The sequence below is a fragment of the Podarcis gaigeae genome (assembly GCF_964106915.1).
Source record: "Podarcis gaigeae genome assembly, chromosome: 15".
Classification (NCBI taxonomy): domain Eukaryota; kingdom Metazoa; phylum Chordata; class Lepidosauria; order Squamata; family Lacertidae; genus Podarcis; species Podarcis gaigeae.
Window position 1 is genome coordinate 23,342,436 of NC_139692.1, and position 26,615 is coordinate 23,369,050.

At 46.2% G+C, this 26,615-nt stretch overlaps 1 protein-coding gene across 1 annotated transcript in view; it reads left to right on the forward strand.

Moving 5' to 3' along the window:
• The window catches only part of SORL1 (sortilin related receptor 1), a 115,668-nt gene that overhangs the window by 62,923 nt on the left and 26,130 nt on the right, over positions 1 to 26,615 (forward strand). Inside the window, exons 20-33 of the mRNA XM_083713920.1 lie at positions 1,520 to 1,766; positions 5,768 to 5,906; positions 7,325 to 7,498; positions 9,047 to 9,160; positions 10,190 to 10,312; positions 11,155 to 11,274; positions 14,517 to 14,642; positions 16,499 to 16,606; positions 17,151 to 17,282; positions 19,244 to 19,375; positions 20,899 to 21,033; positions 21,143 to 21,298; positions 23,132 to 23,281; positions 24,135 to 24,263. Of these exons, the coding sequence (XP_083570046.1) occupies positions 1,520 to 1,766; positions 5,768 to 5,906; positions 7,325 to 7,498; positions 9,047 to 9,160; positions 10,190 to 10,312; positions 11,155 to 11,274; positions 14,517 to 14,642; positions 16,499 to 16,606; positions 17,151 to 17,282; positions 19,244 to 19,375; positions 20,899 to 21,033; positions 21,143 to 21,298; positions 23,132 to 23,281; positions 24,135 to 24,263 (1,985 nt within the window). The remainder of the gene's footprint in view (positions 1 to 1,519; positions 1,767 to 5,767; positions 5,907 to 7,324; positions 7,499 to 9,046; positions 9,161 to 10,189; positions 10,313 to 11,154; positions 11,275 to 14,516; positions 14,643 to 16,498; positions 16,607 to 17,150; positions 17,283 to 19,243; positions 19,376 to 20,898; positions 21,034 to 21,142; positions 21,299 to 23,131; positions 23,282 to 24,134; positions 24,264 to 26,615) is intronic.

The following is a 26,615-nucleotide window of genomic DNA, read 5'->3' on the forward strand; positions in this document are numbered from 1 at the left end:
AATCTCTCCAGAGACTAATTTTAGCAAACTTACTGGGGGTTCCCCCCCCCCGCACCTCCTTTTCTGAAATATGGTAACATGTAGTGTAGTGATGTTATTGTTACGGTTCTTTTGTTTTGTTTGGAATTACTTTATATATTTGTACAGTTTATTTTTGAATAGTGTTCATTGAGTCAGGGGAGGAGGAGTCCCTCTGGTGGGGGGCACATTGTGCTCCTGGGTTAGTTTGCCCACCTTTGGTCGCTACCCTGCACTCAGCTCTCACCTGTGGCTCCTAAAAGCTGCTAACATGCAACAGCGGCCACAGCCCAGGAAATGGCTTCAACTGGCCAGCTAAACCAGATGAGGGTAGCCAATGGGTCTCTAACCCTCAGTGAGTTAGGGATTTCCCCTGCATGCGAAGACAGGCTCTGGCAGATTGAGTGGACAAGACCAATAGTCTCTTGACCAACTGCCAAGAAGGCGGTTTCTGCCCATGCTCTAGAGGGCAGTGGGGGGCAGATGGGGCTCATCAACCTAGGAAGATAGCCCATCTAGAAGATGGAAAGCTCTGATCCTAAACCCTCCACTGCCTTGCGAGATATCTTTGAGAAAAGAAAAGGCTAAGGAGTAAACCCTACGCAAATTTGTAGTGGAGTCCCTAAGATGGTTGATGGTACACCTCTTATTGGCGACTCCTGGCTGGTGCCAAACTTATCACTCTGCTTTCCTTTGGACTACATCAGTGAGGCCGAGAGGCAGGTCTTGTCATCTGGGCAGTCCAAGACCTCCATACACCCTGCCCAGGCTTGCACCCTGTGGAGGTCACTCCGGTGCTGCTAATGCAGCGGTTTGATTTCACCCCCGAAAGCGCACTCCATTGTCCCTTGAGACAGCCGCCAACCACAACAGCCATTCATTGACCTTAATAAAGAGATTTGGATTGATTGATCGTGTAACCGCGGAGTGCAATTTGTTTATGCAGAGTGTAAAGTAATGCTTTTGGTAACGGGGAGTACATTTTTCTCCACCGTGTCCAGAGAGCAGTCTCAGCACAGAGAGAAAGCGTGGAGCTCTCAGACCCTTGAACAGATGCTACTCCTTGCTCAAGAGACAGGGTTGTTTTGGAAAGGCAGGGAAAACCATTCACTCTAGTGAAGTTGGAAGTTAGTTCTGTCCGTTGACCAGGAGGAGAGACCTCCTAAATTCAGGGAAGGGATGATGTTCAGTGATGGGGCACTTGCGTTTAATACATGTGCAGTCCCTGGACTCTCCAGGCAGGGTTAGGAAAGGTCCCTGTCTGAATGTTGCTGCCAGTCACTGTAGCCCATTGGTGGACTCCATTTCCCATCACTCCACTCCTGGCCTGCATGGCCAGTGTTCTTGGATGATGGGAGTTTTAGTCCAACAGCCACTGGAAAGTCACAGGATCCCTGTCCCTGATGTGTCTGACTCGGTGTAAAGCAGCTCCTTACGGTTGCTCCAGGGACGTGCTGAAGAGCAATAATTCTCTTGTAACATCCGTAATTTGCCTTCTCAGGCTGATGTTCTGGACAGACTGGGGGGACTCCAAGCCTGGCATTTACCGCAGTGAGATGGACGGCTCTTCCCCGACTTGCGTTGTCTCCGAGGGAGTGAGGTGGCCAAATGGCATTTCGGTGGATGATCACTGGATCTACTGGACGGAAGCCTACATGGACAGGATCGAGCGCATCGATTTCAACGGCTTGCAGAGATCGGTAATTCTGGACAGCCTCCCGCATCCTTACGCCATTGCTGTTTTTAAGGTATTCCTTCATTTAAAGCTTTCGTATTTTATCCCTCTAACATGTTTCTCTCACTTGGACCAAAATCTTGGGCTGGAGAAGGGATGGGGATCCTGTGTAGCCCTTTGGATGTTGTTAGACTGCAGCTCCCAGTATGCTGAGCTTGGGCTGATGGAGCTGGAGTTAAGGGAAGGGCCCAGCTCAGCAATCTACCTTGCGTGCAGAAAGTCCCAGGTTCAATCTTCTCGGAGCAGAGCTGGAAATGCCCCGTCTCTGAAACCCTGGAGAGCTGCCATCAGTCAGTGCAGATGGTGCTAGATGGACCAATAGTCAGAACAAGGCAGCTACTAGTCTGTGCCTTCTAGCCTGGGTGTCAGTTCAGACTCGGCACCGTTTCTTGAATCGAAATACACATGGCACCAACGGTGAATTTTCCTCCTAATACATAAGGATGTAAGAAGAACCTTGGTCCATCTAGCTGAGCATCCTGTTCTCAGCAGTGGCCAAGCCAATGCCATCAGGAAGTCTGCTAGCATATTTCCAACCAACCGGCATTCAGAGGCATTCTGTCTCTGATACTGGTGGCAATGTAGCCATCATGACTATCTATATAATAGCTTCAGATAAGAGATTGTCTTCTGGACCACAGCAGAGGAGGAAAGGGTTAAAATCCCACCCTCCCAATGCATGCCCTGAGACCATTAATTATCTGCCCTCTCTGGCTGATTGTACTTGCGTTTAAAAACAAGCAAACCTTCAACTTAAATGTAGAGCCACCTTTCTCCTGTCAAGTTTCGCCTTATGCTCCTCGGATCGATGGCAGAGGTTCTAGAGCTTTGGGTGTGTGACCAGGTGAAGCGGGATGGGTCTCCCCAGTTATGCAGATTCATCCATTGATGCAGCATTATCTATTATCTATCTATCCATCCATCCTTCGAAACGTATATTGTAAGTAAACTTGATTACAAGTAAAACATCCAAGCAGTTTTCTAAAGAAATGAAAATACGTGCCCAATAGAAGTGCAAGTTAAAAAACAACAACAGATCCTTTTAAAAAGCAAAATATAATTAAGACCAGCATTTGAACTTAAAAGCAGGTTAAAACACATGTTGGTCTTATAGAGATCTGGAGAGCGTTGCCTGAGCAAAAATGTTGTTTGCAGGTGCTGAGAAGAATACAGTGAGGATTCCTGGTTTATGTCAATAGGCAGGGAGTTCCAAAGTGTGGGTGCTTTCACACGAAAATATCCATTTCTTACAAATGCAGAAAAAAAAAATGTGGATAGGTGCCAGTTTTGCAGATTATCCTGGGGTGATGAGGTGAAGTTGTTGGTTGACTACCTCCCATGATGGGGTCCCCTCTCACCCTCCTCTGAAGAGATCAATCCACTTCTGGTTCCAGGCTGGCCCTGATAGGAAGGAAGGTGCATTGACATGGCACTCCCAGAGAAACCCACGTCACTCTATTGGTATAACTAACAACCTTAAAGCTATTGCTGAAATCAGTTAGGGTGGACTAATTGATCCCAGGATAGATACAGAAAGCGTTTAATGTTTGTGTACAAGCCATAAAAGTTATGTTCCAGTCAGCCAGTTTCCAATCCCCCTCTGAGTACCCTTGTCCAGATCAAGGTTATGGGGTTGCCCCTGGCAACCTGATAAAGAAAAGATGTCCTTCTGTACAGGATGTCCTTGCAAGCACAGCGAGAACTGATAGTAATATATGGCAATTATATTGCTTGTTAAACAAGAATATCTGTGGGATTTTTTTTGGGGGGGGGGAGGTTTGCGGAGCTTGTCTAGTGAAAGCATCACACTCCTGATTTCTCTATCAATATAGAGGAGGGATGTGCAAATTAGGTACAGCTTTGCCCCTTATAGTGGGAAGAACCTCCCTTCCTCCTCCCCAGTGTTGGTCCTGCCAGCTCCATACCAATAGGAAGCTTTGGTGTCGAAATTCCTCCTCTGTTTGCATATGGAAAAACTGCCTTATACCACCTCATCTTGCCCACTGTTGCCTGCTGTGATTGGCAACAGCTCTCCAGGGTTCCCATTGGAGAGTCTCTTCCACCAGCCATTTCTGGGTTCTTTTTAACTGGAGATGCCAGGGGCAGATCCAGGGACCCTTCCACTCACAAGGCATGTGCTTACATCGCTGAGCCGAGGCCTTTTTGTAGGGACATGTATAGATTCTAGGAGACGATATATTTATTAGATATTATCCTTTCTTCCTCACATTTGTGAGTTCAGCAGAGCGCCATCCCTTTGCAGCTTAAAAGGAAGCATCACAGGCATCGTTGGTTCGACTGTATTGTAAATACCTCGCACTTTTTTCCTTTGCGTTAATGCTGCGTTGAATTGTATGGCTTTAAGTCTGCTTTGAGCCGCTTTTTGAGCTGACTTGCCAGAACTTGTGTGGTGTAGTGGTTAAGAGCGGTGGACTCATAATCTGGTGAACTGGGTTTGATTCCGCGCTGGGAGCCAGTGTGGTGTAGTGGTTAAGAGTGATAGACTCGCAATCTGGGGAACTGGGTTCGCGTCTCCGATCCTCCACATGCAGCTGCTGGGTGACCTTGGACTAGTCACACTTCTTTGAAGTCTCTCAGCCTCACTCACCTCCCATAATGTTTGTTATGAGGGAGGAAGGGAAAGGAGATTGTTAGCCGCTTTGAGACTCCTTAGGGTAGTGATAAAGTGGGATATCAAATCCAAACTCTTCTTCTCTTTTTTCCTGCATTGCAGGGCTTGCATTAGTGCAGGCATGGCCTAACTTGGCCCCCCAGCTTTTTTGGGACTAATGAAGTTCCCTTCATTCCCTTCATCCCTGACCACTGGTCCTGTTAAGCTTGGGATGATGGGAATTGTAGTTCCAAAACAGCTGGAGGGCCCAGTTTGGCCATGCCTGCTTAGTGTATTTGTGTTTGTAGACTAGCTGACCTCCAAGCTCTGTTCCCATTGAACAATTCTGCGATTCCTTGGATTAGTTAACATCTGGAGGGCATCACATTTGCGAAGGCCATATTAGATGGAGTCGGGGAGGGGATAATGGAACAGTAATTGATTGCTTTGGATTGGGGGCTGCCATGGCCCTGACTGGTTCTGGAGCAGCCAACTCGACAACCTGCTTCATTGTTATGAAAAAGGAAGAATCCCATAGGGACATAGGAAGCTGCCTTACACTGAGTCTGACTATTGGTCCCTCTAGCTCAGTATTGTCCAGGCTGACTGGCGGCAGCTCTCTGCAGGATTTGAAACAGGATTCTCGCTCACGTCTACCTGGATATGCCAGGGATTGGACCTGGGACATTGGAAGGGACCCCTCATCTAGTCCAACCTCCCACAATGCTGGAATCTCAACTAAAACATCCGTGGCAGATGAAACTATTCAGCTTCTGCCTAAAAACTTCCAAAGAAGGAGAGTCCATCGCCTTCCAAGGTAGTCTGTTCCACTCTCAAACAGCTCTGACCATCATAAAGCTCTACCTACTTTTTCATTAGAATCTCCTTTCTTGTAGCTTGAAGCCTTTGGTTTGGGTCCTGCCCTCTGGAGCAGGAGAAGACAAGCTTGCTCCATCTGCCTTATGGGTTGAACCTGGGACCTTCTGCATACAAAGCAGATCATCTGCTGTTGAGATACAGCTCTCCCTCTTACAGTCTCAAGAGTAGTGCAATGGGATGAAATGGCACAGTGTAGTGGTTTGGTGTACAAGCAGTGACCAGGGATGGCTTTCATCTCATCCACAATTTCGCAAGGTAGCCTCAGCCAAGCCTCAGTCCCCGACTATAATATGGTGATAATCACACTGATTGACATTGAAGAGCTGTTTTAAAGATAACTGAGATAATGTACATGACACATGAAATTCATAATATAAATGTTAAGTATGATTGTTGCGTTCATATATCTAAATGGTACTTGCTTTCCTTGGTTTCATTTGTGTGTGTGTGTGTGTTTTAGCTTATCTGCAGTTGGGATTCTCATCAAACGTTATTGCTTAAAAGATAAGAGGTTTGCTTTTCAGAATGAAATCTATTGGAACGATTGGTCGCAGCTGAGCATTTTCAGAGCCTCCAAACACAGCGGGTCCAAAATGGAGACGTTGGTTGACCATCTCAATGGTGTGATGGATATGAAGATCTTCTACCGAGGAAAGACAGCAGGTATTTCTTGACCACTGACGAGCATAGTTCTGTTTATTCCATTTCATGATCTCCCTGGATAAGAGAAATAAAATCTTGGCGTACAGAGGTTGGACCTGCAACAAAAAGAGTCCTTCTCTTTGGGTTATCCTCCCTTCCTCCTTCTTCTCCAGGGTTTCTTCCTCCTCCCCACAGTCAGAATTCAGTTAGTGCTGAGGATGCACAATCCCCATTAGACTGTTTCGGTTCCACACAATTTTATGTAATTGTTTTAGTATGTGTGTGTGTGCGCATGCACACCCATTACAGATGAGATGTTAATATTTTCATTTTTTTCCTGCATTGCTATGGAAGCTTGAAATGGAAAGCTTCTTGTTGATTTAAATCAGGGGTGGGGAATTGCAGGCCTGGGGGACAAATGTGGCCCTCCATATAATTCTCATTCTGGCTCTTGGAACTCTCCCTCTGCCAAACCCCTCACCGGTCCTGCTTAGCAGCCTCCTTGAGTGTTTTTAACCTTCCTGGAATGCACCCTTGAACTACAAAAATCCATCTTGCATGCCTGGGTGGAGGATAGAGAAGGTTGTGTGTGTAGAAACTAGCCTATTGCACAATGGTAAAATGTACCTTATGTTCTGGTGTATGAGACGACTTTTGAACCCTGGAAAAGCTTCTCCAAAGATGGGGTTGGCTTATACGCTGGGTATGGTTGTGGCAGGTGGTGGCGGTTGCGTAAGAGGCTGCGGGCTGGAGAGAGTTAACCCGCACGGTGATGGCTGCGCGGAGGCAGCCAGGCAATGGCTTCCCACCCACTCCGTTCCAAGCCCTTGCCCTCTCACTCGCTCGCCCACCCTGCCACCATGGGGACCGCCGGATAGCAGGCAGCTATCCCGAAGCAGCAGCAACCACGGCAGCCTCCGCTTCCCGCAGCAAGGTGGTGCGCGGCTTCGGCCGGGGCTCCATGGAGCTGGGCATCCCCACAACTGCCAGAACTACCAGCTGGTGAGCGCAGCCCGCCGCTTTGCTGGACAGCCGATCAGGGCTCACTTGCCTTGGGCTGCTGCTGCTGCGATGGCAGAGGCAGCGGAGGGGTGCCCGCTCTGCCCCTGGTGGCAATTGGTGGATGGCGCTTTGCGGGCTTTAGGTTGGGGGGCTGCCTCTAGTTGGCTGCAGTCTTATATCCCAAACTCTGTATTTTAACAGGAAAAGTTGGGGGTCGTCTTATACGCCGGAAAATACGGCAACCTTATTGTCCTGCCCACTTTTGCTGCCCGTGTGGCCCCTGGAAGATGCCCCGAAGGGAATGTGGCCCTCGGGCTGCAAATGCTTCCCCCCACTGTTGATGGAAATAAAATCATGACTCAGTGGCTTATCCTGAAGGAAGATCTCTGGAAGCTGCAGGATTTTACAGGGTGTCTCTCTCCCCCTCCTCTGGACAGGGCAGAATGCTTGCATCTCCAAGCCTTGCAGCCTTTTGTGCCTCCCAAGATCAAACAACAGCCGAAGCTGTAAATGCCCTGAGGGAGTTGCCAGCCATGTGCTCCCATCTGGGGAAGTGAGATGCGATTGCCCGCCTGGGTATTTCTTGAAGAACAGCACCTGTGTAAAGGAAGGTAAGAAGCACACCTCCACACTCAGCTGTGATGTGTGCATCTCTTCTGTTTGTGCATGTCTGCACTGCAGGATTAACAGTAACTCTCTCTTAAGGGAAACCGGGAAGTGTAGTTCTGTTAGCTGTTAGGAAGAGCTAGGGCAGTGTTTCACAAGCTTGGGTCTCCGGCCTTTTGTTGGACTACAGCTCCCATCATCCCTGACCACTGGTCTTGCTAGCTAGGAATGATGGGAGTTGCAGTCCAGAAAAACAACTGGAGACCCAAGTTTAGAAAACACTGAGCTAGGGCTTTGTGGAAGTCTGTCAAACTACAATTCCTAGAGCTTGCCGGAAGAGTACCCATAACAGTTACTGTGGTACAGAAACTGATATAAATGTGTGCTATACATACTCATTTATTTCATAAAATGTTTATACCTCTTGATGGTGAAAAAAACAAGCAAACTTTAAACAGGTTTATGAAAAGAATAAAACAATCAATTTAGCAGTAAAAACAACAACAACCAGAAACAATTAAAACAAACAATAAGCTAAAAAGCAGTTTAAAACACCTGACAGCTTTCTATCATAATCATAATCACAATCACAATCACAATCATAATTTATCATTTATACCCCATCCATTTGGCTAGATTTCCCCAGCCACTCTGGGTGGCTCCCAACAGAATAATATTAATAATAAATAAAATAAAAAGCGATAAAAAAATCAAACATTAAAAACTTCCCTAAACAGGGCTGCCTTCAGGTGTCTTTTAAAGATAAGATAGCTGCTTATTTCCTTGACATCTGATGGGAGGGTGTTCCACAGGGCAGGCACCACTACCGAGTAGGCCCTCTGCCTGGTTCCCTGTAGCTTCACTTCTCACAGTGAGGGAACCGCCAGAAGGCCCTTGGCACTGGACCTCATTGTCGGGGCTGGGGTTGGAGACACTCATTCAGGTATACTGGGCCAAGGCTTGAATAGGCTTTCCTAAAAATGTTTTTAGCAGGTGCCAAAGGAGTACAGTGAAGGCGACTGCTTGATGTCAATAGGCAGGAAGTTCCAAAGTTTGGGTGCTACCACACTACAAGATCGATTCCTTACAAATGTGGAATGAGCGTTATGCAGCACCTGTAACGATGCTAGTTCTGCAGATCAGAGCAGTTGAATGGGCATATTTGGGCTAAGGCAATCTCTCTGGTAAACTGGTCCTAAGCTGTTGTGCTATTTCTCTTACAGGGCTAAAACCTGCCCCTTGTCTACGGTGAGGGGCCAAAGTTCCAAACTACTATGAGAATTGTAGCTCTGTGAGGGGAATAGGGGTCTCCTAGCAGCTCTCAGCATACTTAACAAACCACAGCCCCCAGAATCCTTTGGGGGAAGCTACGTCTGTTAAAGTGGCATGACAGCTCTTTAAATGTATGGTTTGGATGAGACATGCTAATGCTGTGCTGGGACCTGGCTTCTTAACGCTGCATTGTTCATTGAAGCCTGGCTGTACTTTCCTTTTAATTTTTTGTTTGTCTGCGCTGGTTTTCTCACCTGCCCCTCTCTGCCGCCGTGTACCAGAAAACACCTGTCTCTCCAACCAGTACAGATGTTCCAACGGGAATTGCATCAACAGCATTTGGCAGTGCGACAACGACAACGACTGCGGGGATATGAGCGACGAGAAGAATTGCCGTAAGTCAATGACGCCTCTCTGGTTCCCTCAAGTTGATTTGCACGGGAGCGTACACCAGACAGTTCCCTTTCTCGAGAAGCTTTTTTGATTTTTGGCAAGAGGAAAGGGAGGTGTGAGAGGAGCAGGAAAGACATATAATATATACAGGTGCAGTTCTATGCGCCAAGTGTCCTAATTCTTCCAGCGCTGTTGTGTGGCTTGATATCCTTGATGCCTTACCAGGAGCTGTTCAGTGAGTCTCAAAGTTCAGGTTATGACGGGAACTCACAGACAAGCAGCACAGGCAATAATGGATGTTGCTTCAGCACTGGTTAGACTTCTGCTGAGCATATTTATAGCTGGTGTTGCTGCTGCAACTCTTCCTGGCCTGTCATCATAGATCTCATCCACAGCACACAAGGAGTCAGGTGTCTTCAAGAGGAGGACTCAGGTGCTGTCACCATTTTAAGTTTCCAGTCAGACATGCTGCAGCCTCCGAACACACGGCTGACTTAGGCCACATGGGGTAGTCTCTTTTTTAGTTTAGGAGCACTTTTAAAGAGAATGAGATATTTCTTTTTTTAAAAAAAATATTGAAGCAGTGGTAAGTCTGCTTCAATTTGGAATTTGTCTCAATTGGGAATTTGCAGACTGCAAAAGTTGAACCACCGATGTAGCTTGGGGTGTTTGTGTCTTCCAGCTCTGGTAGGCAGCAGCTCTCCAGGGTTCCAATTGAGGTCTTTGTGAACCCGGTCAAATGAAATCCTTTACCTGCAGGCGATGGTAACTGAATTTCTAGTCCCAGAGTTACAACTTTGCTCTGGCTCTCTGCCAAGATTGGGGACAGAGTCGTTGTAGATCATGGCATGCCCAAGACACAGTTCAGACAGGGAAATTTAGGAATGGCCACATGGAATGGCTCTCCACTATCTGCCAGGCTAAGGAGAAACACACTCCTACTGTCTGGGTTTATTTTAATAAAGCTGCTGGCCTCTCGTGGTGACTCGTTTAGGCTCTCCAAATATTGCTCTTTCCTCCCTTCCCAATAGCAACCACTGTGTGTGATGTTGACACTCAGTTCCGGTGCCACGAGTCGGGGACCTGCGTCCCGCTGTCCTACAAGTGTGACCTGGAGGATGATTGTGGAGACAACAGTGACGAGAGCCACTGCGGTAAGTGTGCCAGCACCGTACATCTCAGGGGCTCTTTGCACAGATGATGGATTTATGTTTAGGCAGTGTGTAACCCAGGGTCTGCCAATGCTTTTTGGGCCAGTGGGAGAATTTGAAATTTTGGGAAAGAGCACTGTGGGTGCCAGTCACAAAATGGCTGCCGTGAAGGAGCAGAAAAAAGAAGCAAAATGGCACAGGCATTATCCCCGCCCCCCCGCTGCCCTGCCTCGTTGTTGTTGTTGTTCATTTACTTACTTACTTACTTATTTTTATATTTATATTCTGCCCATCTGGCTGGGTTTCCCCAGCCACTGAGTGGCTTACAGCACATATAAAACATAGTAAAACATCAAACATTAAAAAGTTCCCAATACAGGGCTGCCTTCAGATGTCTTCTAAAAGTTGCGTAGTTCTTTATCTCCTTAATATCTGATGGGAGGGCTTTCCACAGGGCGGGCGCCACCACCGAGAAGGCCCTCTGTCTGGTTCCCTGTAACTTCACTTCTCGCAGGGAGGGAACCAGCAGAAGACCTTCGGAGGAGGACCTCAGTGTCCGGGCTGAAGGATGGGAGTGGAGACACTCCTTCAGGTATACTGGGCTGAGGCCATTTAGGACTTTAAAGGCCAGCACCAACACTTTGAATTGTGCTCAGAAATGTACAGGGAGCCAGTCAAGATCCTTTAGGACCATGTTACCTGGTCCCTGCAAGCAGTTGCCCCATCAGTAGGGAAATGGTATAACTAAGATAAGAACTCCATTCTTTCACTATAGCTCAGTACTTTGTATTTGAATTCTCACACTCCCTTCCCTGGGTCTTTTTTTCCTGCCCCCGTGTTTGCAGAAACCCACCAGTGCCGTGAGGATGAATTCAGCTGCAACTCAGGGATGTGCGTTCGCCTGTCATGGAAGTGTGATGGGGATAACGATTGCCGAGACTGGTCTGATGAAGCAAACTGCACTAGTGAGCTCTTTCCCCCCATTTTATGCAAGCAATAAATCCTTGGTGGGAATTGATAATGACCTGATTATTCTTTAGCATTTTGGTTTGGCCACATATTTTGTTTGTTTTTTTGTTAAAAGCTACTGGAGAATTATTTTGCACTTGTGGGATAATCTTCAGTGGCAAACTACTGATTTTTCTATCGTTCTCCTTTGTGGGATAGAAGTTTAACAATTAAATAAAATAACTCTTGATTCCCTTCTCTCTTTTTGAATACAAATTCCCTGCACATCATTCTAAATGTATTATGAGGAGGGAAAGTATGTCAATAACACAATAGACTACAAATACTATAACTAATTCTCACCCTGGTATATTTTACTATTTATTAAAAAAAAATCAGTGGCACCACTTTTTTGTCACTTTTGATGCTGTTCAACCACAGTTGTCCTTTTTTTTTTTTAAATTCTGTTCTTCTATCTTTGCCTGCAGTGTTTTAAATTGGTTGGCAACTTTTGAGGAAATGTAACATTTTTATTATCAGAGATGCATTCTGCCTAAGGTTTTTGGGCAGAGAGGCAGTTCATAAATATTAAAACTTATGACACATCCCTTAGGAAGGACATGTACCTATGCATGTCCAAGGAAATTATGGAGGGGAGAAAACAGAATTGTGTGTAAGAACAAGAAGAAGGAATGGTAACACTTATTCAGAGCAAATTTTCCAGGGCTTAAGCACTGAATTCTAGCCCCAGGATTAAAAAAATATTCTACATACACACATATACACACAACTTGTTCTGCACACCTCTTGACTTCTACACAAGAGGGAAGAAATTAGAATTCAGCAATGGAATTATCAGTCTCTTGCCAGTGAAGAGAGTGAATCTTTCCCCTCAACAGCAAAATAATTCCCCTTTGCCCCCCCCCCCCATGAAATCTGTGCCTTGGTGTTTTCCTCACTGTTTTTGCCAAGAAGGAATTAAGGGGAGAAAGGGCAGGAAAAAGATAAGCTCTGAGGGGAAAGAAGAGGCTGAGGAGATAGGCTGTTTTTGCTTTTTGTATTTGATGCTGGTGAATTGGGGCACAGCTGGAAGAAAGAGGGAGGGAAGAAAATAACTTAAAAGCCTGAGGAGAGGAGAGAGACAGACAGGCGAAGAGCTGTGTCTAAGTAGATATGCTCTGAACCAAGGGAGGAAGTGAACTGTGGCCTTTGTGGGAAAGGAGGGGCAAAGTCTTCCTTTGAAACCTCAGAGTTTCCCGCCTTTGAAGAACCTGCTTGCATAACAAACTGAGTGCCCCGTCACAGAATTGTGGTCGCTCCTCACAAAGTTGCTTAGCTGTTACGATTTCTATTTACTAGTCACTTCCCTCACGAAAGTCACCGAAAGTGACTTACAATAGAAAATACCAAAACCAATTTCAACTTATGAAACCAATAAAAACCTAAGGAAACACGGTCTGTGCAAATGAAAGACAGGTTTTAAGAGATCCTGCCCCACTAAAAGAGGCCACAAGGTGCTTCAAATTAAGGGCCAAATGCCTGAGGAAAGCTTTTGCCTGGCACATAAAAATAGATAAAGATGGCACCAGTTGAGCCTGCCCAGGAAGAGCATTCCACAAGCAGGGAGCCACCACTGAAAAGGTCCTTCTCATGTTGCCATCCTCCGGACCTCCTGTGGAGGTGGCTCACTGTGATGGACCACAAATTATGATTACAGGGTCCAGGTTGGTTCATCTGGGGAGAGCTGATCCTTGAGATATCAGGGCCCGAAGCCTGATATTATAAGGCTCTGTAAGTTGAAACCACCATTTGGAGTTGAACACAGATATTTCATTGGCTCTCACTTGACTGTATTTGTCTTCACGTCCCTGAGGGCTGTCAGGATGGAGCAGTTGGTATTCTCATGGCATAGGTACTCCTCGAGGGACATACATAACATTGCAGTGGCTTATCTTTCTTGGGAGTTTCCAAGAGTGATAGGACAGCAGCCCACTCTGAAAAGTCCGTTTTTTGTGGAATGTTATTTTGTTAAAGCCTGGCCTTAACTGAGGATAGCAGTTATTTTAGAAGCAGCTCATCTGGCGGCTGTGCAGGCTGAATTCATGCCTCTTATCAAAAATAATTGCATTTCACAGTGATTCTTAATAGAATATTACTGCCGGAAGAGCATAGCAGCTTAGAATATCAGGAAGCACGTCACTTGCATGTTGGCAGTAAGCAGCATGCAATTCAATTACGGCGAACGTTACTTCCTTTCTTGATAAATAGAGTCCTGGCAATATATTTTTATATATTGGCAATATATCTTTTTCACTAGCAATATGAAATCCTAAAAGCTCATTAATTTTTGCTTCTTTAACCCAGCCTTGTGCCTTCCTCCTGTGCCACCTGCTAAAGGTCTCAGTATGTAGACCTCAAAACCCCACAATATACAGGATACATTTTTCTTCTCCTGCTGAGTCCCTGTTTGTACTGGCTCAGCATCTCCATTATTGAACATGCCTCCTTAGATATGTTGGTTTAGTGGGGGGGGGGGTATATAAAAGGAGTATTCCTGGATGCCAAGATCCACATTTGGGAAAGTACTCTTTGATGAGAGAACCCCAGCAGAGATTTAAAATCATGAAATAAGGGAAATGTGTGAATGTTAGACTTTTAAAATATACCCTTGTAAGCTTCCTTGTAATCAACCACGGGTCTGGAAACCAAATCTTATGAGAAGTGGTTTGAGGGAGTTGGTTAAGTTTAGCCTGGAGAAGAGAAGACCTGAGAGGTGATACGATAGCCATCTTCCAATATCAGAAGAGGCGGACACATGGAAGATAGAGTAAGCTTGTTTTCTGCTGCTCCAGAGGGTAGGACCTGGACCAGTAGATTCAAAGCACAAGAAAAGAGATTCCAACTAAACATTGGCAAGAACCTTCTGACTGTAAGAGCTGTCTGACAGTGGACTCTCTTTCACTGGAGGTTTTCCAACAGAGGTTGGATGGCCATCTTTCAAGAGGTCCTTAACTGTTTTTCCTGCATTGCAGGGGGTTGAACTAGGTGACCCTTCCAATTGTGCAGTTCTTTGATTATGGCATCTCCATGTAGGGCAGGTAAAGACTCCTTCCTGAAGCCCTGGAGAGCTGGAGCTGATTGGCGTAGGGAATACTGAGCCAGATGGACCAATGCTCTTGAGTCGGTGTCAGACACCTTCCTGCATTCTTACCGCTTAAGGTCACCTCTCAATGGTGTCTCCGCTGTTTTTGCTTTTCAGCAGTGTACCACACTTGCGAAGCCTCCAGTTTCCAGTGCCATAATGGGCACTGCATCCCCCAGAGGTGGGCGTGTGATGGTGACGCCGACTGCCAAGATGGATCTGATGAGGACCCCACCAACTGTGGTATGGGAGGGGCTCTCAGCTGCACTGGGGAGGGTGGAAGATGGTTTCCCTCTGCCTAAATGGACAGTCCGCAGCACACTCGAGGAGAGAAGGAGGTCTTGGGATGTTTGGCTGAGGACTAGGTCCCTTAATACAGTGTTAGCTAGCATGTTATTGGACTACAACACCCATGTGTCCAGCCTTCGTGGCCAATGGTCAGAGCTGATGAGATTTGCCGTTTGAAACATGTGGAGGGTGCCATGTCGACCACACCAGCCCTATTAGGAGGTTTCTCTCATTCACTGCAGCCTTACCTTTATCTAAGGGTAGAACATGCTATGGGTTGGCCTTCCCAGGTATGGTTTCACGTGTCTCTTTCTGGAAGAGAGAATGTGGAGTGAGGTACTCCTCCCACTCATTCCCACCTCAGCATTTAGACCAACTTTCCATGACCTTTGGCCCTTCAGATGTTGTTAGACTACAACTCCTATCAGCCCTGACCTTTTCCCATGCTGGCTGGGACTGCAGCATAGTTTGGTCTACCTATTGGCCATGATGGTGGCATGGGTCTCCATCTTCCAAGACCTAGGTCCCAAAACTCAGTCCATCTGAATGCCACTGAACAGCTGTTGTGGCTGATTTTCCAGCAGCATCAGGCTGACTCCTGTAAAAAACCGGATGCTGGACTTGATGGAACTTGGATGCGACCTGCATTGTGTCTTTGTTAACATCCACAATCCACCCACCTCTAAGGTACACCTAAAAAGAACTCCAAATGTCTTGGAAGAAACCTTAAGACTATCTTCCCCAGCCTGATGCCCTCCATCAGTTGTTGGCTTCCAGTTCCCATTGGCATGGTCAGTGGTGAGGGATGGAAGGATATCCAACAATATCTGCATGACACCAGGTTGGGAGAGGCTGTTTTAGACACTGTCCCTTGTGATGTGGGAGGTACTCCACCCCAGTTCCTGCCCTGCCTTCTCTGTAGAAACAGGGTGGATTTGTTTCCCCCCCCTGAAACTCCTGTTCCATTGTTTCTTATCCTTTGGTTAGGGAATGGGAGGAGAGGAGTCCTGGGTGAACCTTGTGAAAAACCCAACCCTCTTCCTTTATTCAGGGGCCATTGGTAAGAACCAGTGTGGTGTAGTGGTTAGAGTGTTGGATAAGGACCTTGGGAGACCAGGGTTTAAATCCCTACTCAGCTGTGAAGCTTACTTAGTGACTTAGAGTCAGTCACTGCTTCTCACTGGTTTGTTGTGGGGATGAAGTGAGAAGGGGAAGAACCATGCACACCACCTTGGTCTGCTTGGAGAAGAAATGGGATATAAATGTGATAGATAGATGATAGATGATAGATAGATAGATAGATAGATAGATAGATAGATAGATAGATAGATAGATATAGATAGACGATAGATAGATGATAGATATAGATAGATGATAGATAGATAGATAGATAGATAGATAGATAGATAGATAGATGATAGATAGATAGATAGATAGATAGATAGATGATAGAGATAGATAGATAGATGATAGATAGATAGATAGATAGATAGATAGATAGATAGATAGATATAGATAGAGATAGATAGATAGATAGATAGATAGATAGATAGATAGATAGATAGATAGATGATAGATGATAGATGATAGATAGATGTGATCCAGTTTCTGCAATTTCACCCTTGCTGGTGAAGGAAGTCTTGTGTGTTCACTCTTGGTCTGGGCTTGATGTTCATGCCTGCCATATAATTCTCTACCTGGCCCCATTTTGGTGGAGCATTTTGGATCTATGGAGGCACACCCTGGAAGCTGTTCGTCACTGAATATTTTCTGTGTTTCTTCTGTTATTGCAATTGAACTGAACTGAGCAGAGAAGAAGTGCAACGGCTTCCAGTGCCCTAACGGGGGTTGCATCCCTTCCAGCAAGCGCTGCAACGGGGTCCGCGACTGCTCTGACGGGTCTGACGAAGAGCATTGTGGTGAGTGTCCCTGTGGGGTTGTGCGCTGAGATGATAAGGGGGTATTGGTGGTGTGAGGAAGGTATTATTATTTAATACTATTCTAATGATTGTTGAATGTTATCTTTTTGATGTAGGTTGCCTCTTTTAAAGTTTTATTATCACATTGTTGTATTGCATTAGATTGTTATAAGATATACATTTTTTGTTTCTTCAGCTTGTAAACCACCTTGAGTATTGTAAGATAGAAAGACGGTATACAAATTAAAAAATGAAATGATCCAGGAATGTCAGGAGATAAATTGTCCCACCGCTTTAAACCCTGGGCAGGCTTCATGCATAATGTGAAGCAGCTGTCTAATAATTAACTGCGGTTTTATTAAACCACGGTTTACTGTTACATGCAACCAGGCCACTCACTGAACAAGCAAGCAATGAGCCAAAGAAAATAGCAAAAGGAGAGTCCATTCTAAAGGACATGTTGGGGAGGGGGGGGGGAACACAACTCTGGTTCTCTTCACCTTTTAAAACTCTATTTTCTGTCTGGTTGCTTGACTGTCTGCAGAGCCCATCTGTACACGTTACATGGATTTCGTGTGTAAGAATCGGCAGCAGTGTTTGCTGCGTTCCATGGTGTGTGATGGCACCGTGCACTGTCGAGATGGCTCAGATGAAGACTCTGCCTACGCCGGATGCTGTAAGCATTGTTAAAATTGTTTTGCTTTGCTTGTTTTTATTTTTTTCCAAGCAGGGCAAGGCTTGGGCACCATGGTAATTAAGCACTCTGTAACAGCAGCTGGTCCACCTTTTCTCATATAACCTTCCCATCTTGGAAATAAAGAGCCACAAGGGCTTTCTCATTAAACAATTGTAGAGACGTTACAGAATCTCCAGTTTCTGTGCTGTTGAGCCAATGCAATGCAGAAGAAGGGAATCTTTTGCATCCCAGGGGGCACATTTCCCAGGGGGCCACATGCCAGTGTGGGTGGGGCCAAAGGCAAAAGTGGGCTAAGCCACAGGTGCAAATTTTACATTTACACTACAGTGGTACCTCGCAAGACGAATGCCTTGTAAGACGAAAAATGCGCAAGACGAAAGGGTTTTTCGTTTTTTGAGTTGCTTCGCAAGACGATTTCCCCTACGGGCTTGCTTCGCAAGACGGAAACGTCTTGCGAGTTTGTTTCCTTTTTCCTAAAACCGTTAATAGCCAGGGAATCCGCGCTCCACAAGACGAAAAAAACACAAGACGAAACAACTCGCAGAACGAATTAATTTTGCCTTGCGAGGCACCACTGTATATGCTCAGCTCTATACTACTCTATTGCCTTACAAGTTTCTGGTAAGAAGATAATATATGCAAAGCAGCCTTTGAACAATATAAACACTAGGCATTAGACAACCCAGTTGCTGAATTCAGCCCCATTGTTTGTAATGTGTGATTGCAGAATCACATAGCATTTTTATTTTTTTAAAAGATTTATATATACAGTGGTACCTCGGGTTAAGTACTTAATTCGTTCCAGAGGTCTGTTCTTAACCTGAAACTGTTCTTAACCTGAAGCACCACTTTAGCTAATGGGGCCTCCTGCTGCTGCCATGCTGCTGGAGCACAATTTCTGTTCTTATCCTGAAGCAAAGTTCTTAACCTGAAGCACTATTTCTGGGTTAGCGGAGTATAACCTGAAGCGTACATAACCTGAGGTACCACTGTATTGCTTAGTATGGCAGTTTCTAAGCAGAGTACAAAAGGGATACAACCTAAAAATCATTTAAAATTAACCATAAAATCAGAAGGAGAAAACTGTTGAAATAAAAAGGAGTCTTCATCATGAGCTGGAAGCTCTACAGTAACTGTTATCGCGGGGTGGGTGGGTGTTGAACTTTTCACACCAAGTGGGCTGCAAGAGTATTTTGACACACAACGCATTTGCCACACCCTGAATTAAATTTCCATATCATAAACTAAAAGTGTTCACAGTATAGTTAATATCATTTAATATACACAATGCAAGTAATTAATATACACACAATCGATGCAATTGATATACAGTGAACACAATGTGCACAATTAATATATACAATATAGACAATTAATATATTTAATTAAGCATATATAATAAAATACCCAATTGGTAGATTCGATTCGTTTAATATTAAACAAAATCAGTACACTAGTGGATGCATATGCTTTCGTTAACAACTCATGACACAAAAAATATTTTTTTTACGGCTTTAATATGTTTTTTTCTTGGACGTTGGCGAGGGTTACAGGGTGGGTTGGGCCACTCTGTATTTTAGCATAGTACAAATGTTCAGGCTGAAAGGGGAGGACCCAACACAGCCTCAGCAAGAACTGTATAGGGCTGATTCTGGGACCGTCCGCGGGCCGGATTGAGAAGGCGATTGGACCGGATCCGGCCCCCGGGCCTTAGTTTGCCTACCCATGGTATAGGCTCTCCTCTGCCTTGTCCACATGTATACCAAATGGAAGAGGCAGTGATGGGGTGGAATATGAAAACATGGCCTTATAACTGCAGCTCTTACATATGCTAGGTGGGGAGGCGGCAGCAATCACCAAAGAGGCACACACTTGAATAATGCCATTTGTGGTTGTTTCTAAAAAAAACAAAAAAAAACAACCAATTCTTTTACTTGCAGCCCAAGACCCTGAGTTCCACCACACTTGTGACCAGTTTAGCTTCCGGTGTCAAAATGGTGTGTGCATTAGTTTGGTGTGGAAATGTGACGGCATGGATGACTGTGGGGACTATTCCGATGAGGCGAACTGTGGTGAGTAGAAAAAGGAAAGAAAAAAGAATCCTTCTGCTCCTCCTCTTCCTCCTCTCTCTCTCTCTCTCTCTCTCTCTCTCTCTCTCTGTCTGTGTGTGTCTCCTCTGATAATGGAAATTGATGAGGAGCAGCCCCCTCTGGAGCTAGAACTCAAGGGTTGTGCCTGTTTGGGGCAGAGTCTCCTCATCAGTGCTGTAATGGCCCATGGCTGCAGGAGGCTGAAGATCCGTTAATATTTCTGTAGCCTGGTTTCTGTCTCCAGCATCCAAGAGTCGCCCAATCAGCACGAAAGGGGAGCGTTTTAAACCACTTAAGATGAATTATTCTCACCCTTTGTGCCGATTGGTGCCAATCAGAGTGACAGGAAATCAGCCAGCTGCTGAGGATTGGTTCCTGGGGTCACTCTGGAGAAGGTTACAGATAGGTAGCCGTGTTGGTCTGCCATAGTCAAAACAAAAAAAATTCCTTCCAGTAGCACCTTAAAGACCAACTAAGTTAGTTCTTGGTATGAGCTTTCGTGTGCATGCACACTTCTTCAGATACACTGAAACAGAAGTTACCAGACCCTTCTATATAGTGAGAAGGTGGGGAGGGGTATTACTCAGAAGGGTGGTGGGAATGGGTGATTGGCAGATAGCTGCGATGAGCCTGTTGACGACTCTTAACGACTGCAATAGGTCTTTCAGGACAAAGCAAGGGGTGAGAAGGTGAAAAATGGCTTTGTCATGTATAATGAGATAAGAATCCAATGTCTTTGTTCAGACCAGGTCTCTCCATGGTTTTAAGTTTGGTAATAAGTTGCAATTCAGCAGCTTCCTTTCCAGTCTTTTTCTTCCAGTCTATTTCTCACTATATAGAAGGGTCTGGTAACTTCTGTTTCAGTGTATCTGAAGAAGTGTGCATGCACATGAAAGCTCATACCAAGAACTAACTTAGTTGGTCTTTAAGGTGCTACTGGAAGGAATTTTTTTTTGTTATGACTCTGGAGAAGGTGTTTGGGCAGAGCACCTAGGAAGGTGCTAAGCATTTAGGGAACACTGAAAAACTCAAGATTCTTCCATTTCAAGAGAATAGCGTGGAAGTTCTGTTACCCTACCATGGAGCTTCAAGGTAAACACACTCTAAAAGAAGAAGCACGCCAGATCCCTTGCGCGTGTACTTGCACAGAAAATTGCAGATCTAGCTGGAAGGACACTTGGAGATCTGCATTGATTGTTTCAATGAAATCCTGCAATTCCCTACAGAGCTACAATTTCCAGAGTTCCCTGTGAAGAGAGCTTGACTGTTAAAGCACTCTGGGAATTGTAGTTCTGTGAGGGGAATAGGGGCCTCCTAGCAACAGCCAACACCCTTAACAAACTACAGCTCCCGTGATTCATTCATGCCTGTTTAAAGTGGGGTGATAACTGCTTTAAACGTTAAATGCTGATGAGGCCTCAGTTTCAGCTTTGTTTCTTTTATTCTGTCCTTAATCAATTGCACTTAGCAGGCTGGAGATGATGAGAACTCTTTGTCCTCCTCAGAAAACCCAACCGAAGCCCCAAACTGCTCTCGGTACTATCAGTTCCAGTGTGACAATGGGCACTGCATCCCTAATAGGTGGAAATGTGACAAAGAGAACGACTGTGGCGACTGGTCTGATGAGAAGGCCTGCGGAGGTAAGAAAGCGAGCAAAAGGAAGGAGTTTGTTGGAGGAGTTGCTAGACCCGCAGTCAGGTTGCGCTAGGCTGTTCTTGATTATATCCTGTCTTACCGATTTAATTTTAGGTTCAGCCATCATCCCTGTCACCACCTTGGCCCCTGCCACGTGTTCGCCTAACCACTTCCGGTGCAATGGCGGTGCTTGCATAATGAACAGCTGGGTTTGCGACGGATACCGGGACTGCGCAGATGGCTCTGACGAGGATGCTTGCCCCACGACACGTAAGGCTCCCTCGCTAAGGGCTTTAATTTTTATACAACTTCTTCATCTGCCTTCCCCCTGCCCCACCCTGGGCTTGTGGTCTACATTGTATTGAAAAGGGGCTGAGGAGAAAGCTAAGGGGTCATATGTGTGGGAATATTGAGGATAGTAGGAGAGGATATATTGATTAAATATTATCCTTCCTCACTCACGCTAGTGAGCTAATAGCAGAGCACATTCCGTTGTACATTGCTGGAAGCTAGTTGATGGATTCGTGAGAACCATTTGAATTTAATGATCCAGTCTGGCTTGTTCAGATTGGATAGTTCCCTCTTAAAAACAATAATGACACAACAGACTTCTTTTAAAAGTAATGATAAGGTTTACTTACATTTAGTTCACAGTATGCTCCTGAAGGTAGGCTTTAGCTTGTAGTTACAGAGAAAAACATGGGTTCATCCTCTGTGAGGGGTGAGCCCATGTGCTGCTGGCTGAGAGCCAGCACACAGCAAAAGGCAAGATGGAATAAGGCGAAAAAGGAAAAAGGAAGATGGCTGCATGACCAGCCCTTTTGTAGGATCTGCAAGGGTCATGCCCATCTACCTGCTCCAGACCAGGTGTGACAGGAAGTCCTCCTGGCTGGACACTTGAGATCCAGTGCCGAGGGCCTTCTGGCGGTTCCCTCATTGTGAGAAGTGAGGTTACAGGGAACCAGACAGAGGGCCTTCTTGGTAGTGGCGCCCGCCCTGTGGATCGCCCTCCCATCAGATGTCAAGGAAATAAGCAGCTATCTTATCTTTAAAAGACATCTGAAGGCAGCCCTGTTTAGGGACGTTTTTAATATTTAATGCTGTATTGTTTTTAACACTTGATTGGGAGCCACCCAGAGTGGCTGGGGAAACTCAGCCAAATGGGTGGGGTATAAATAATAATAATAATAATAATAATAATAATAATAATAATAATAATAATATTGTTGTTGTTGTTGTTGTTGTTGTTGTTGTTGTTGTCCCCTGTGTGTCCACTCTGGGCAAACAGGAAATGTTGTATTTGACTGCTTTTGTGCTGTTACATCCCACAATATGGAGCACTGAAGGCAGGGGCTGGCATGCTCAGAAGCTTGTCCAGGGATTCCTTGAGTCTATCGGGAATGGCAGGCTGGCTCCACAATTAACATCTTGCAGTATGCAACCCTAAATGTCTGTCTGGGACCACATCCACACCATACTTTTAACGTGCTATGGTGCCACTTTAAACAGTCATAGCTTTCCACCCAGAAATTTTGAGAGCTCTAGTTTGCTAAGGATGCTGAGAACTGTTAGAATCTCCCCACCTCCTAGAGCTACAATTCTCAAGAGTTCCCTGGGAAAGGGACTGGTTGTTAAACCACTCTGTGGCCTGGGTGTGTCCTGAGATTTGTTCTTCGTTCACATGCGTCTGTTCAGCACCCCGTATGGATTGAGTGAGCTCTTTAGGATTCCGAAAAGTGTCCTAGGGTTCTGGAGCAGAAGGCATTTCCCCAAAGGAAGGAAGTTTGGAAACCTGATTTAGGAGAACAACAGGTGGCAACAGAGACAGAGTTTCCTCTGGAGTAGCACTCCAGCCTTCTGAAGCCCATTAGCAGGATGGACGAAGTCTTGGCTCAGCTTTTGTTGAGGCTGCTGTAGGTTGTCTTCATCCCTCACGGCAGGCAGAGGCTGCCATCTGGTGGTAAGGAAAGCGAATCAACTTTTTCTTTTTTTGGACCAGTGAAAGTCATAAAAGTGAAATGCACATAAAAGAGGCACAATCTAGTTTTGCTTCTAATGTGGGTTTTAAAAAAATATGCTTCTTTCTCTACTCCCTCTGCCCAGCAATTGGTGCAACTTCAACGTCACCCAGTGTCCCCGGACGCTGCAGTCGATTTGAGTTTGAGTGCCAGCAGATGAAGAAATGTGTCCCAAATTGGAAGCGCTGTGACGGCTTGAGAGACTGTCAGGATGGCACTGATGAGCTGAACTGCCGTAAGTGCTTATCGGGATTGTGTTGAGCAGAGCACCCCTACCTGCTTGTCCTCACCCCTCCTCAAACTCTGGTTCAGATTGTGCAAAACGGGCCTCTTTATTTCTCTGGCTGTTTATGCACAAGGCACAAGGGCCACAGGTACCTGTGGATATCCAAGCAATGGCTCACTCTTAGGGAGAGGTTTGAATCTGCAAGTGAAGTCCTCTTGCTTGCTGTTGATAGGGAAGGGAACATTTATCTGACTTGTCTCCCTGTGCCTGCAACCCCCCACCCCCCGTCCCCAAACCTCAATTCATTGATGCCTTCATCTTTACCTGTGCTGTCATCTGCACATATGCAATGACTGTTTCAACTGTGCACATCTTGTTTTGAGGGACGCGGGTGGCACTGTGGTTTAAACCACAGAGCCTAGGGCTTGCCGATAGAAGGTCGGCGGTTTGAATCCCTGCGACGGGGTGAGCTCCCGTTGCTCAGTCCGTGCTCCTGCCAACCTAGCAGTTCGAAAGCATGTCAAAGTGCAAGTAGATAAATAGGTACCGCTCTGGCAGGAAGGTAAACGGCATTTCGTGCGCTGCTCTGGTTCGCCAGAAGCGGCTTAGTCATGCTGGCCACATGACCTGGAAGCTGTACACCGGCTCCCTCAGCCAATAAAGCGAGATGAGCGCCACAACCCCAGAGTTGTCCGCGACTGGACCTAACGGTCAGGGGTCCCTTTACCTTTACACCAAACAGAAATAATTCTCAAGGAACTATGGAATACTTGTGGATTGTGATTAACGTTATAATAATAATAATAATTTTAGGCACAGTAAATGGTAATGTGTGCACGGCCTTATTCTTTCTGTCTTCCAGCTACTCACAGCACCTTGTCGTGCCCTAATGGGTTCAAGTGTGAAGATGGAGAGGCTTGCATCACAATGACGGAGAGATGTGACGGGTTCCTGGATTGCTCAGACAGCAGCGACGAAGGAAACTGTACCGGTAAGTCATGCTGCCCTGCTGGGACCATGACCCTCTGCAACATCTTCTGTGTTTCAGTGGAGTAGAGGGTCAGCTGATTGGTGCTGACTGCAGACCTTGCAGCTCTCAGGGAACTCTCCCAACTGCCGCTGATCCCAGTGGAATTGGTGGTGGTGCTGACAGCAACCGCCCCCTGGGAACTGGGAACTCCCAAGTGCAGCCAACCACAGCGGCAAACCTCACTTTTGGCAGGGACTAGTTGTGCTTGGGTGTTCCCGGGTGCAAGCAGTTCCAGCAGGGTTTGCATCTGGCGCCAAAGGCAAGACGTCAAATGCAAGTCTGGTTGGGACAAGGAGCAATTTGGGTGTGTGCCCGAAGGCTCTTGATTGCAAGATCTTCACCTGTTATCTTTAGATGACGTTGGGTGAAGGGCAGACAGGCATGGCTTGGATAAAGCAATTGGGACTGTTTAGAGAAAAGGAAAGTAAGAGGCAACACAATAGAAGTTTATGCAATTATGAGTAGCGTGGAGAAAGTGGGGGGAGGAAAGTTTTTATCCCTCTCTCATAGCATTGCAATCTCCAGTGAAGCTGAACGTCGGAACATTCAGGATGGATAAAAAGGAAAGCACTTTTTCATGCGGCGCATAGTTAAACTGTGGGACTCCCACAGAAGGCAATGATGGCCACAAACCTGGATAGCTTTAAAATGGCATTAGATGAATCCATGGAGGGTATGACTTAATGGATGATGGCTGTGCTGTGCCTCCAAAATCGGAGGCAGCAATGCTTCTGAATTTCCATTGCTGGGGACGACAGGAGCAGGGAGCACTCATGTGCTGGGGTCCTGCTTTCAGGTTTGCCACAGGGTGGCCACTGTGAGAACAGGATTCTAGACTGGGCGGCTTCCACAGAGACCAAAAATACACTAAAATGTCACACATTAAAAACTTCCATGAACAGGGCTGCCTTAAGATGTCTTCTGAATGTCAGGTAGTTGTTTATCGCTTTGACATCTGATGGGAGGGCGTTCCACAGGGCGGGCACTACGACCAAGAAGGCCCTATGTCTGGTTCCCTGTAGCTTTGCTTCTCGCAACGAGGGAACCGCTAGAAGGCCCTCGGTGGTGGACCTCAGCGTCCGGGCAGAACGATGGGGTCAGTTTCGGACCCCTCCTGGGCCTTAGGTGGACCATGGACCAGAGGCTCCCCAAGCCTGGCAAAGTCCTTGTGTGCTAGATGCTGTCTTGACAGATTCCCCCCCCCCCCCTTCTTCCTCTCCTCCTTCTCCTATGCATCAGCTTTGCTGGCAGAACACTGTTCTGTCAGCACAATCCCTGACCCTCAATTCATTATGGCTTAGATAATAGTCACACTAATAGTTATCGATCACTTTCTCTCTTTCTCTCTCTGCCCCCACTACACCTCTCCACCTTGGGATTCAACCAATTTCCTCCTAAAGCACAGGGGGCGCTGAGCATCAATCAGTTTTTAGTTCTTTAATTAAATATTGATTTGGAGAGGCTGCCCAAACTCGGCTCACCCACCAGGACACCGAGATCGGCAGGCTGGCCGGAATTCTAAAGAGACACACACACATAGCAGTTTTGCCTTATCCTCATGAGTGCAAACTGCCTTTGAGAGGCTTTGCAACCTCCCGTTGATGCTTGGAGAGACTTTGAGCGGACCTGTGAACATGAGGACATATGTACGGACCTGCTGTATCAGGCCGAAAGGCTCATCTAATCCAACATCGTTCTCACAGTGGCCAACCAGATGCCTCGTTTGGGAAACCCAAAACCAGGACCTGAGAGTGCAATAGCACTCTCCCTGCTTGTGATTCCCAGCATAAGGTACCCAGAGGCATTGCTGCCTCTGATAGTGGAGGTAAAATATAGCCATCGGGGCTAGCAGCCGTTGACAGCCCTATCCTCCAGGAATTTGTCCAACTCCCCCTTTTAAAGCCATCCAAATTAGTGGCCATCGCCAGTAGCTTTTGCAGAAGTGAATTCCCTATAACTATGTTCTGTGTGAAGAAGAATTTCCTTTTGCCTGTCGTCCTGACTCTTCCAGGATGACCCCGGCATCTGGAATGACAAGAGAGGGAGAAAAACTTGCCTCTTTTTATTTTCTTCAAATCAGGTATAATTCTATATACACCTCTGTCGCATCCCCCTCCTCACATCTTTTCTAACTTGAAAAGCTCCGAACGACGTAGCATTTCCTCGTAGAGGATTGGGAAATCAGCTTGGTTGCCCTTTTATGAAGGGTCTTCAGCTCTACCATATCACTTTTGAAGTGTGGCAACCAGCGCTGTTCCCAATGGTGCTGGCTGGGACAGATAGGTGTTGTGGTACAAAACATCTGGAGAGTGT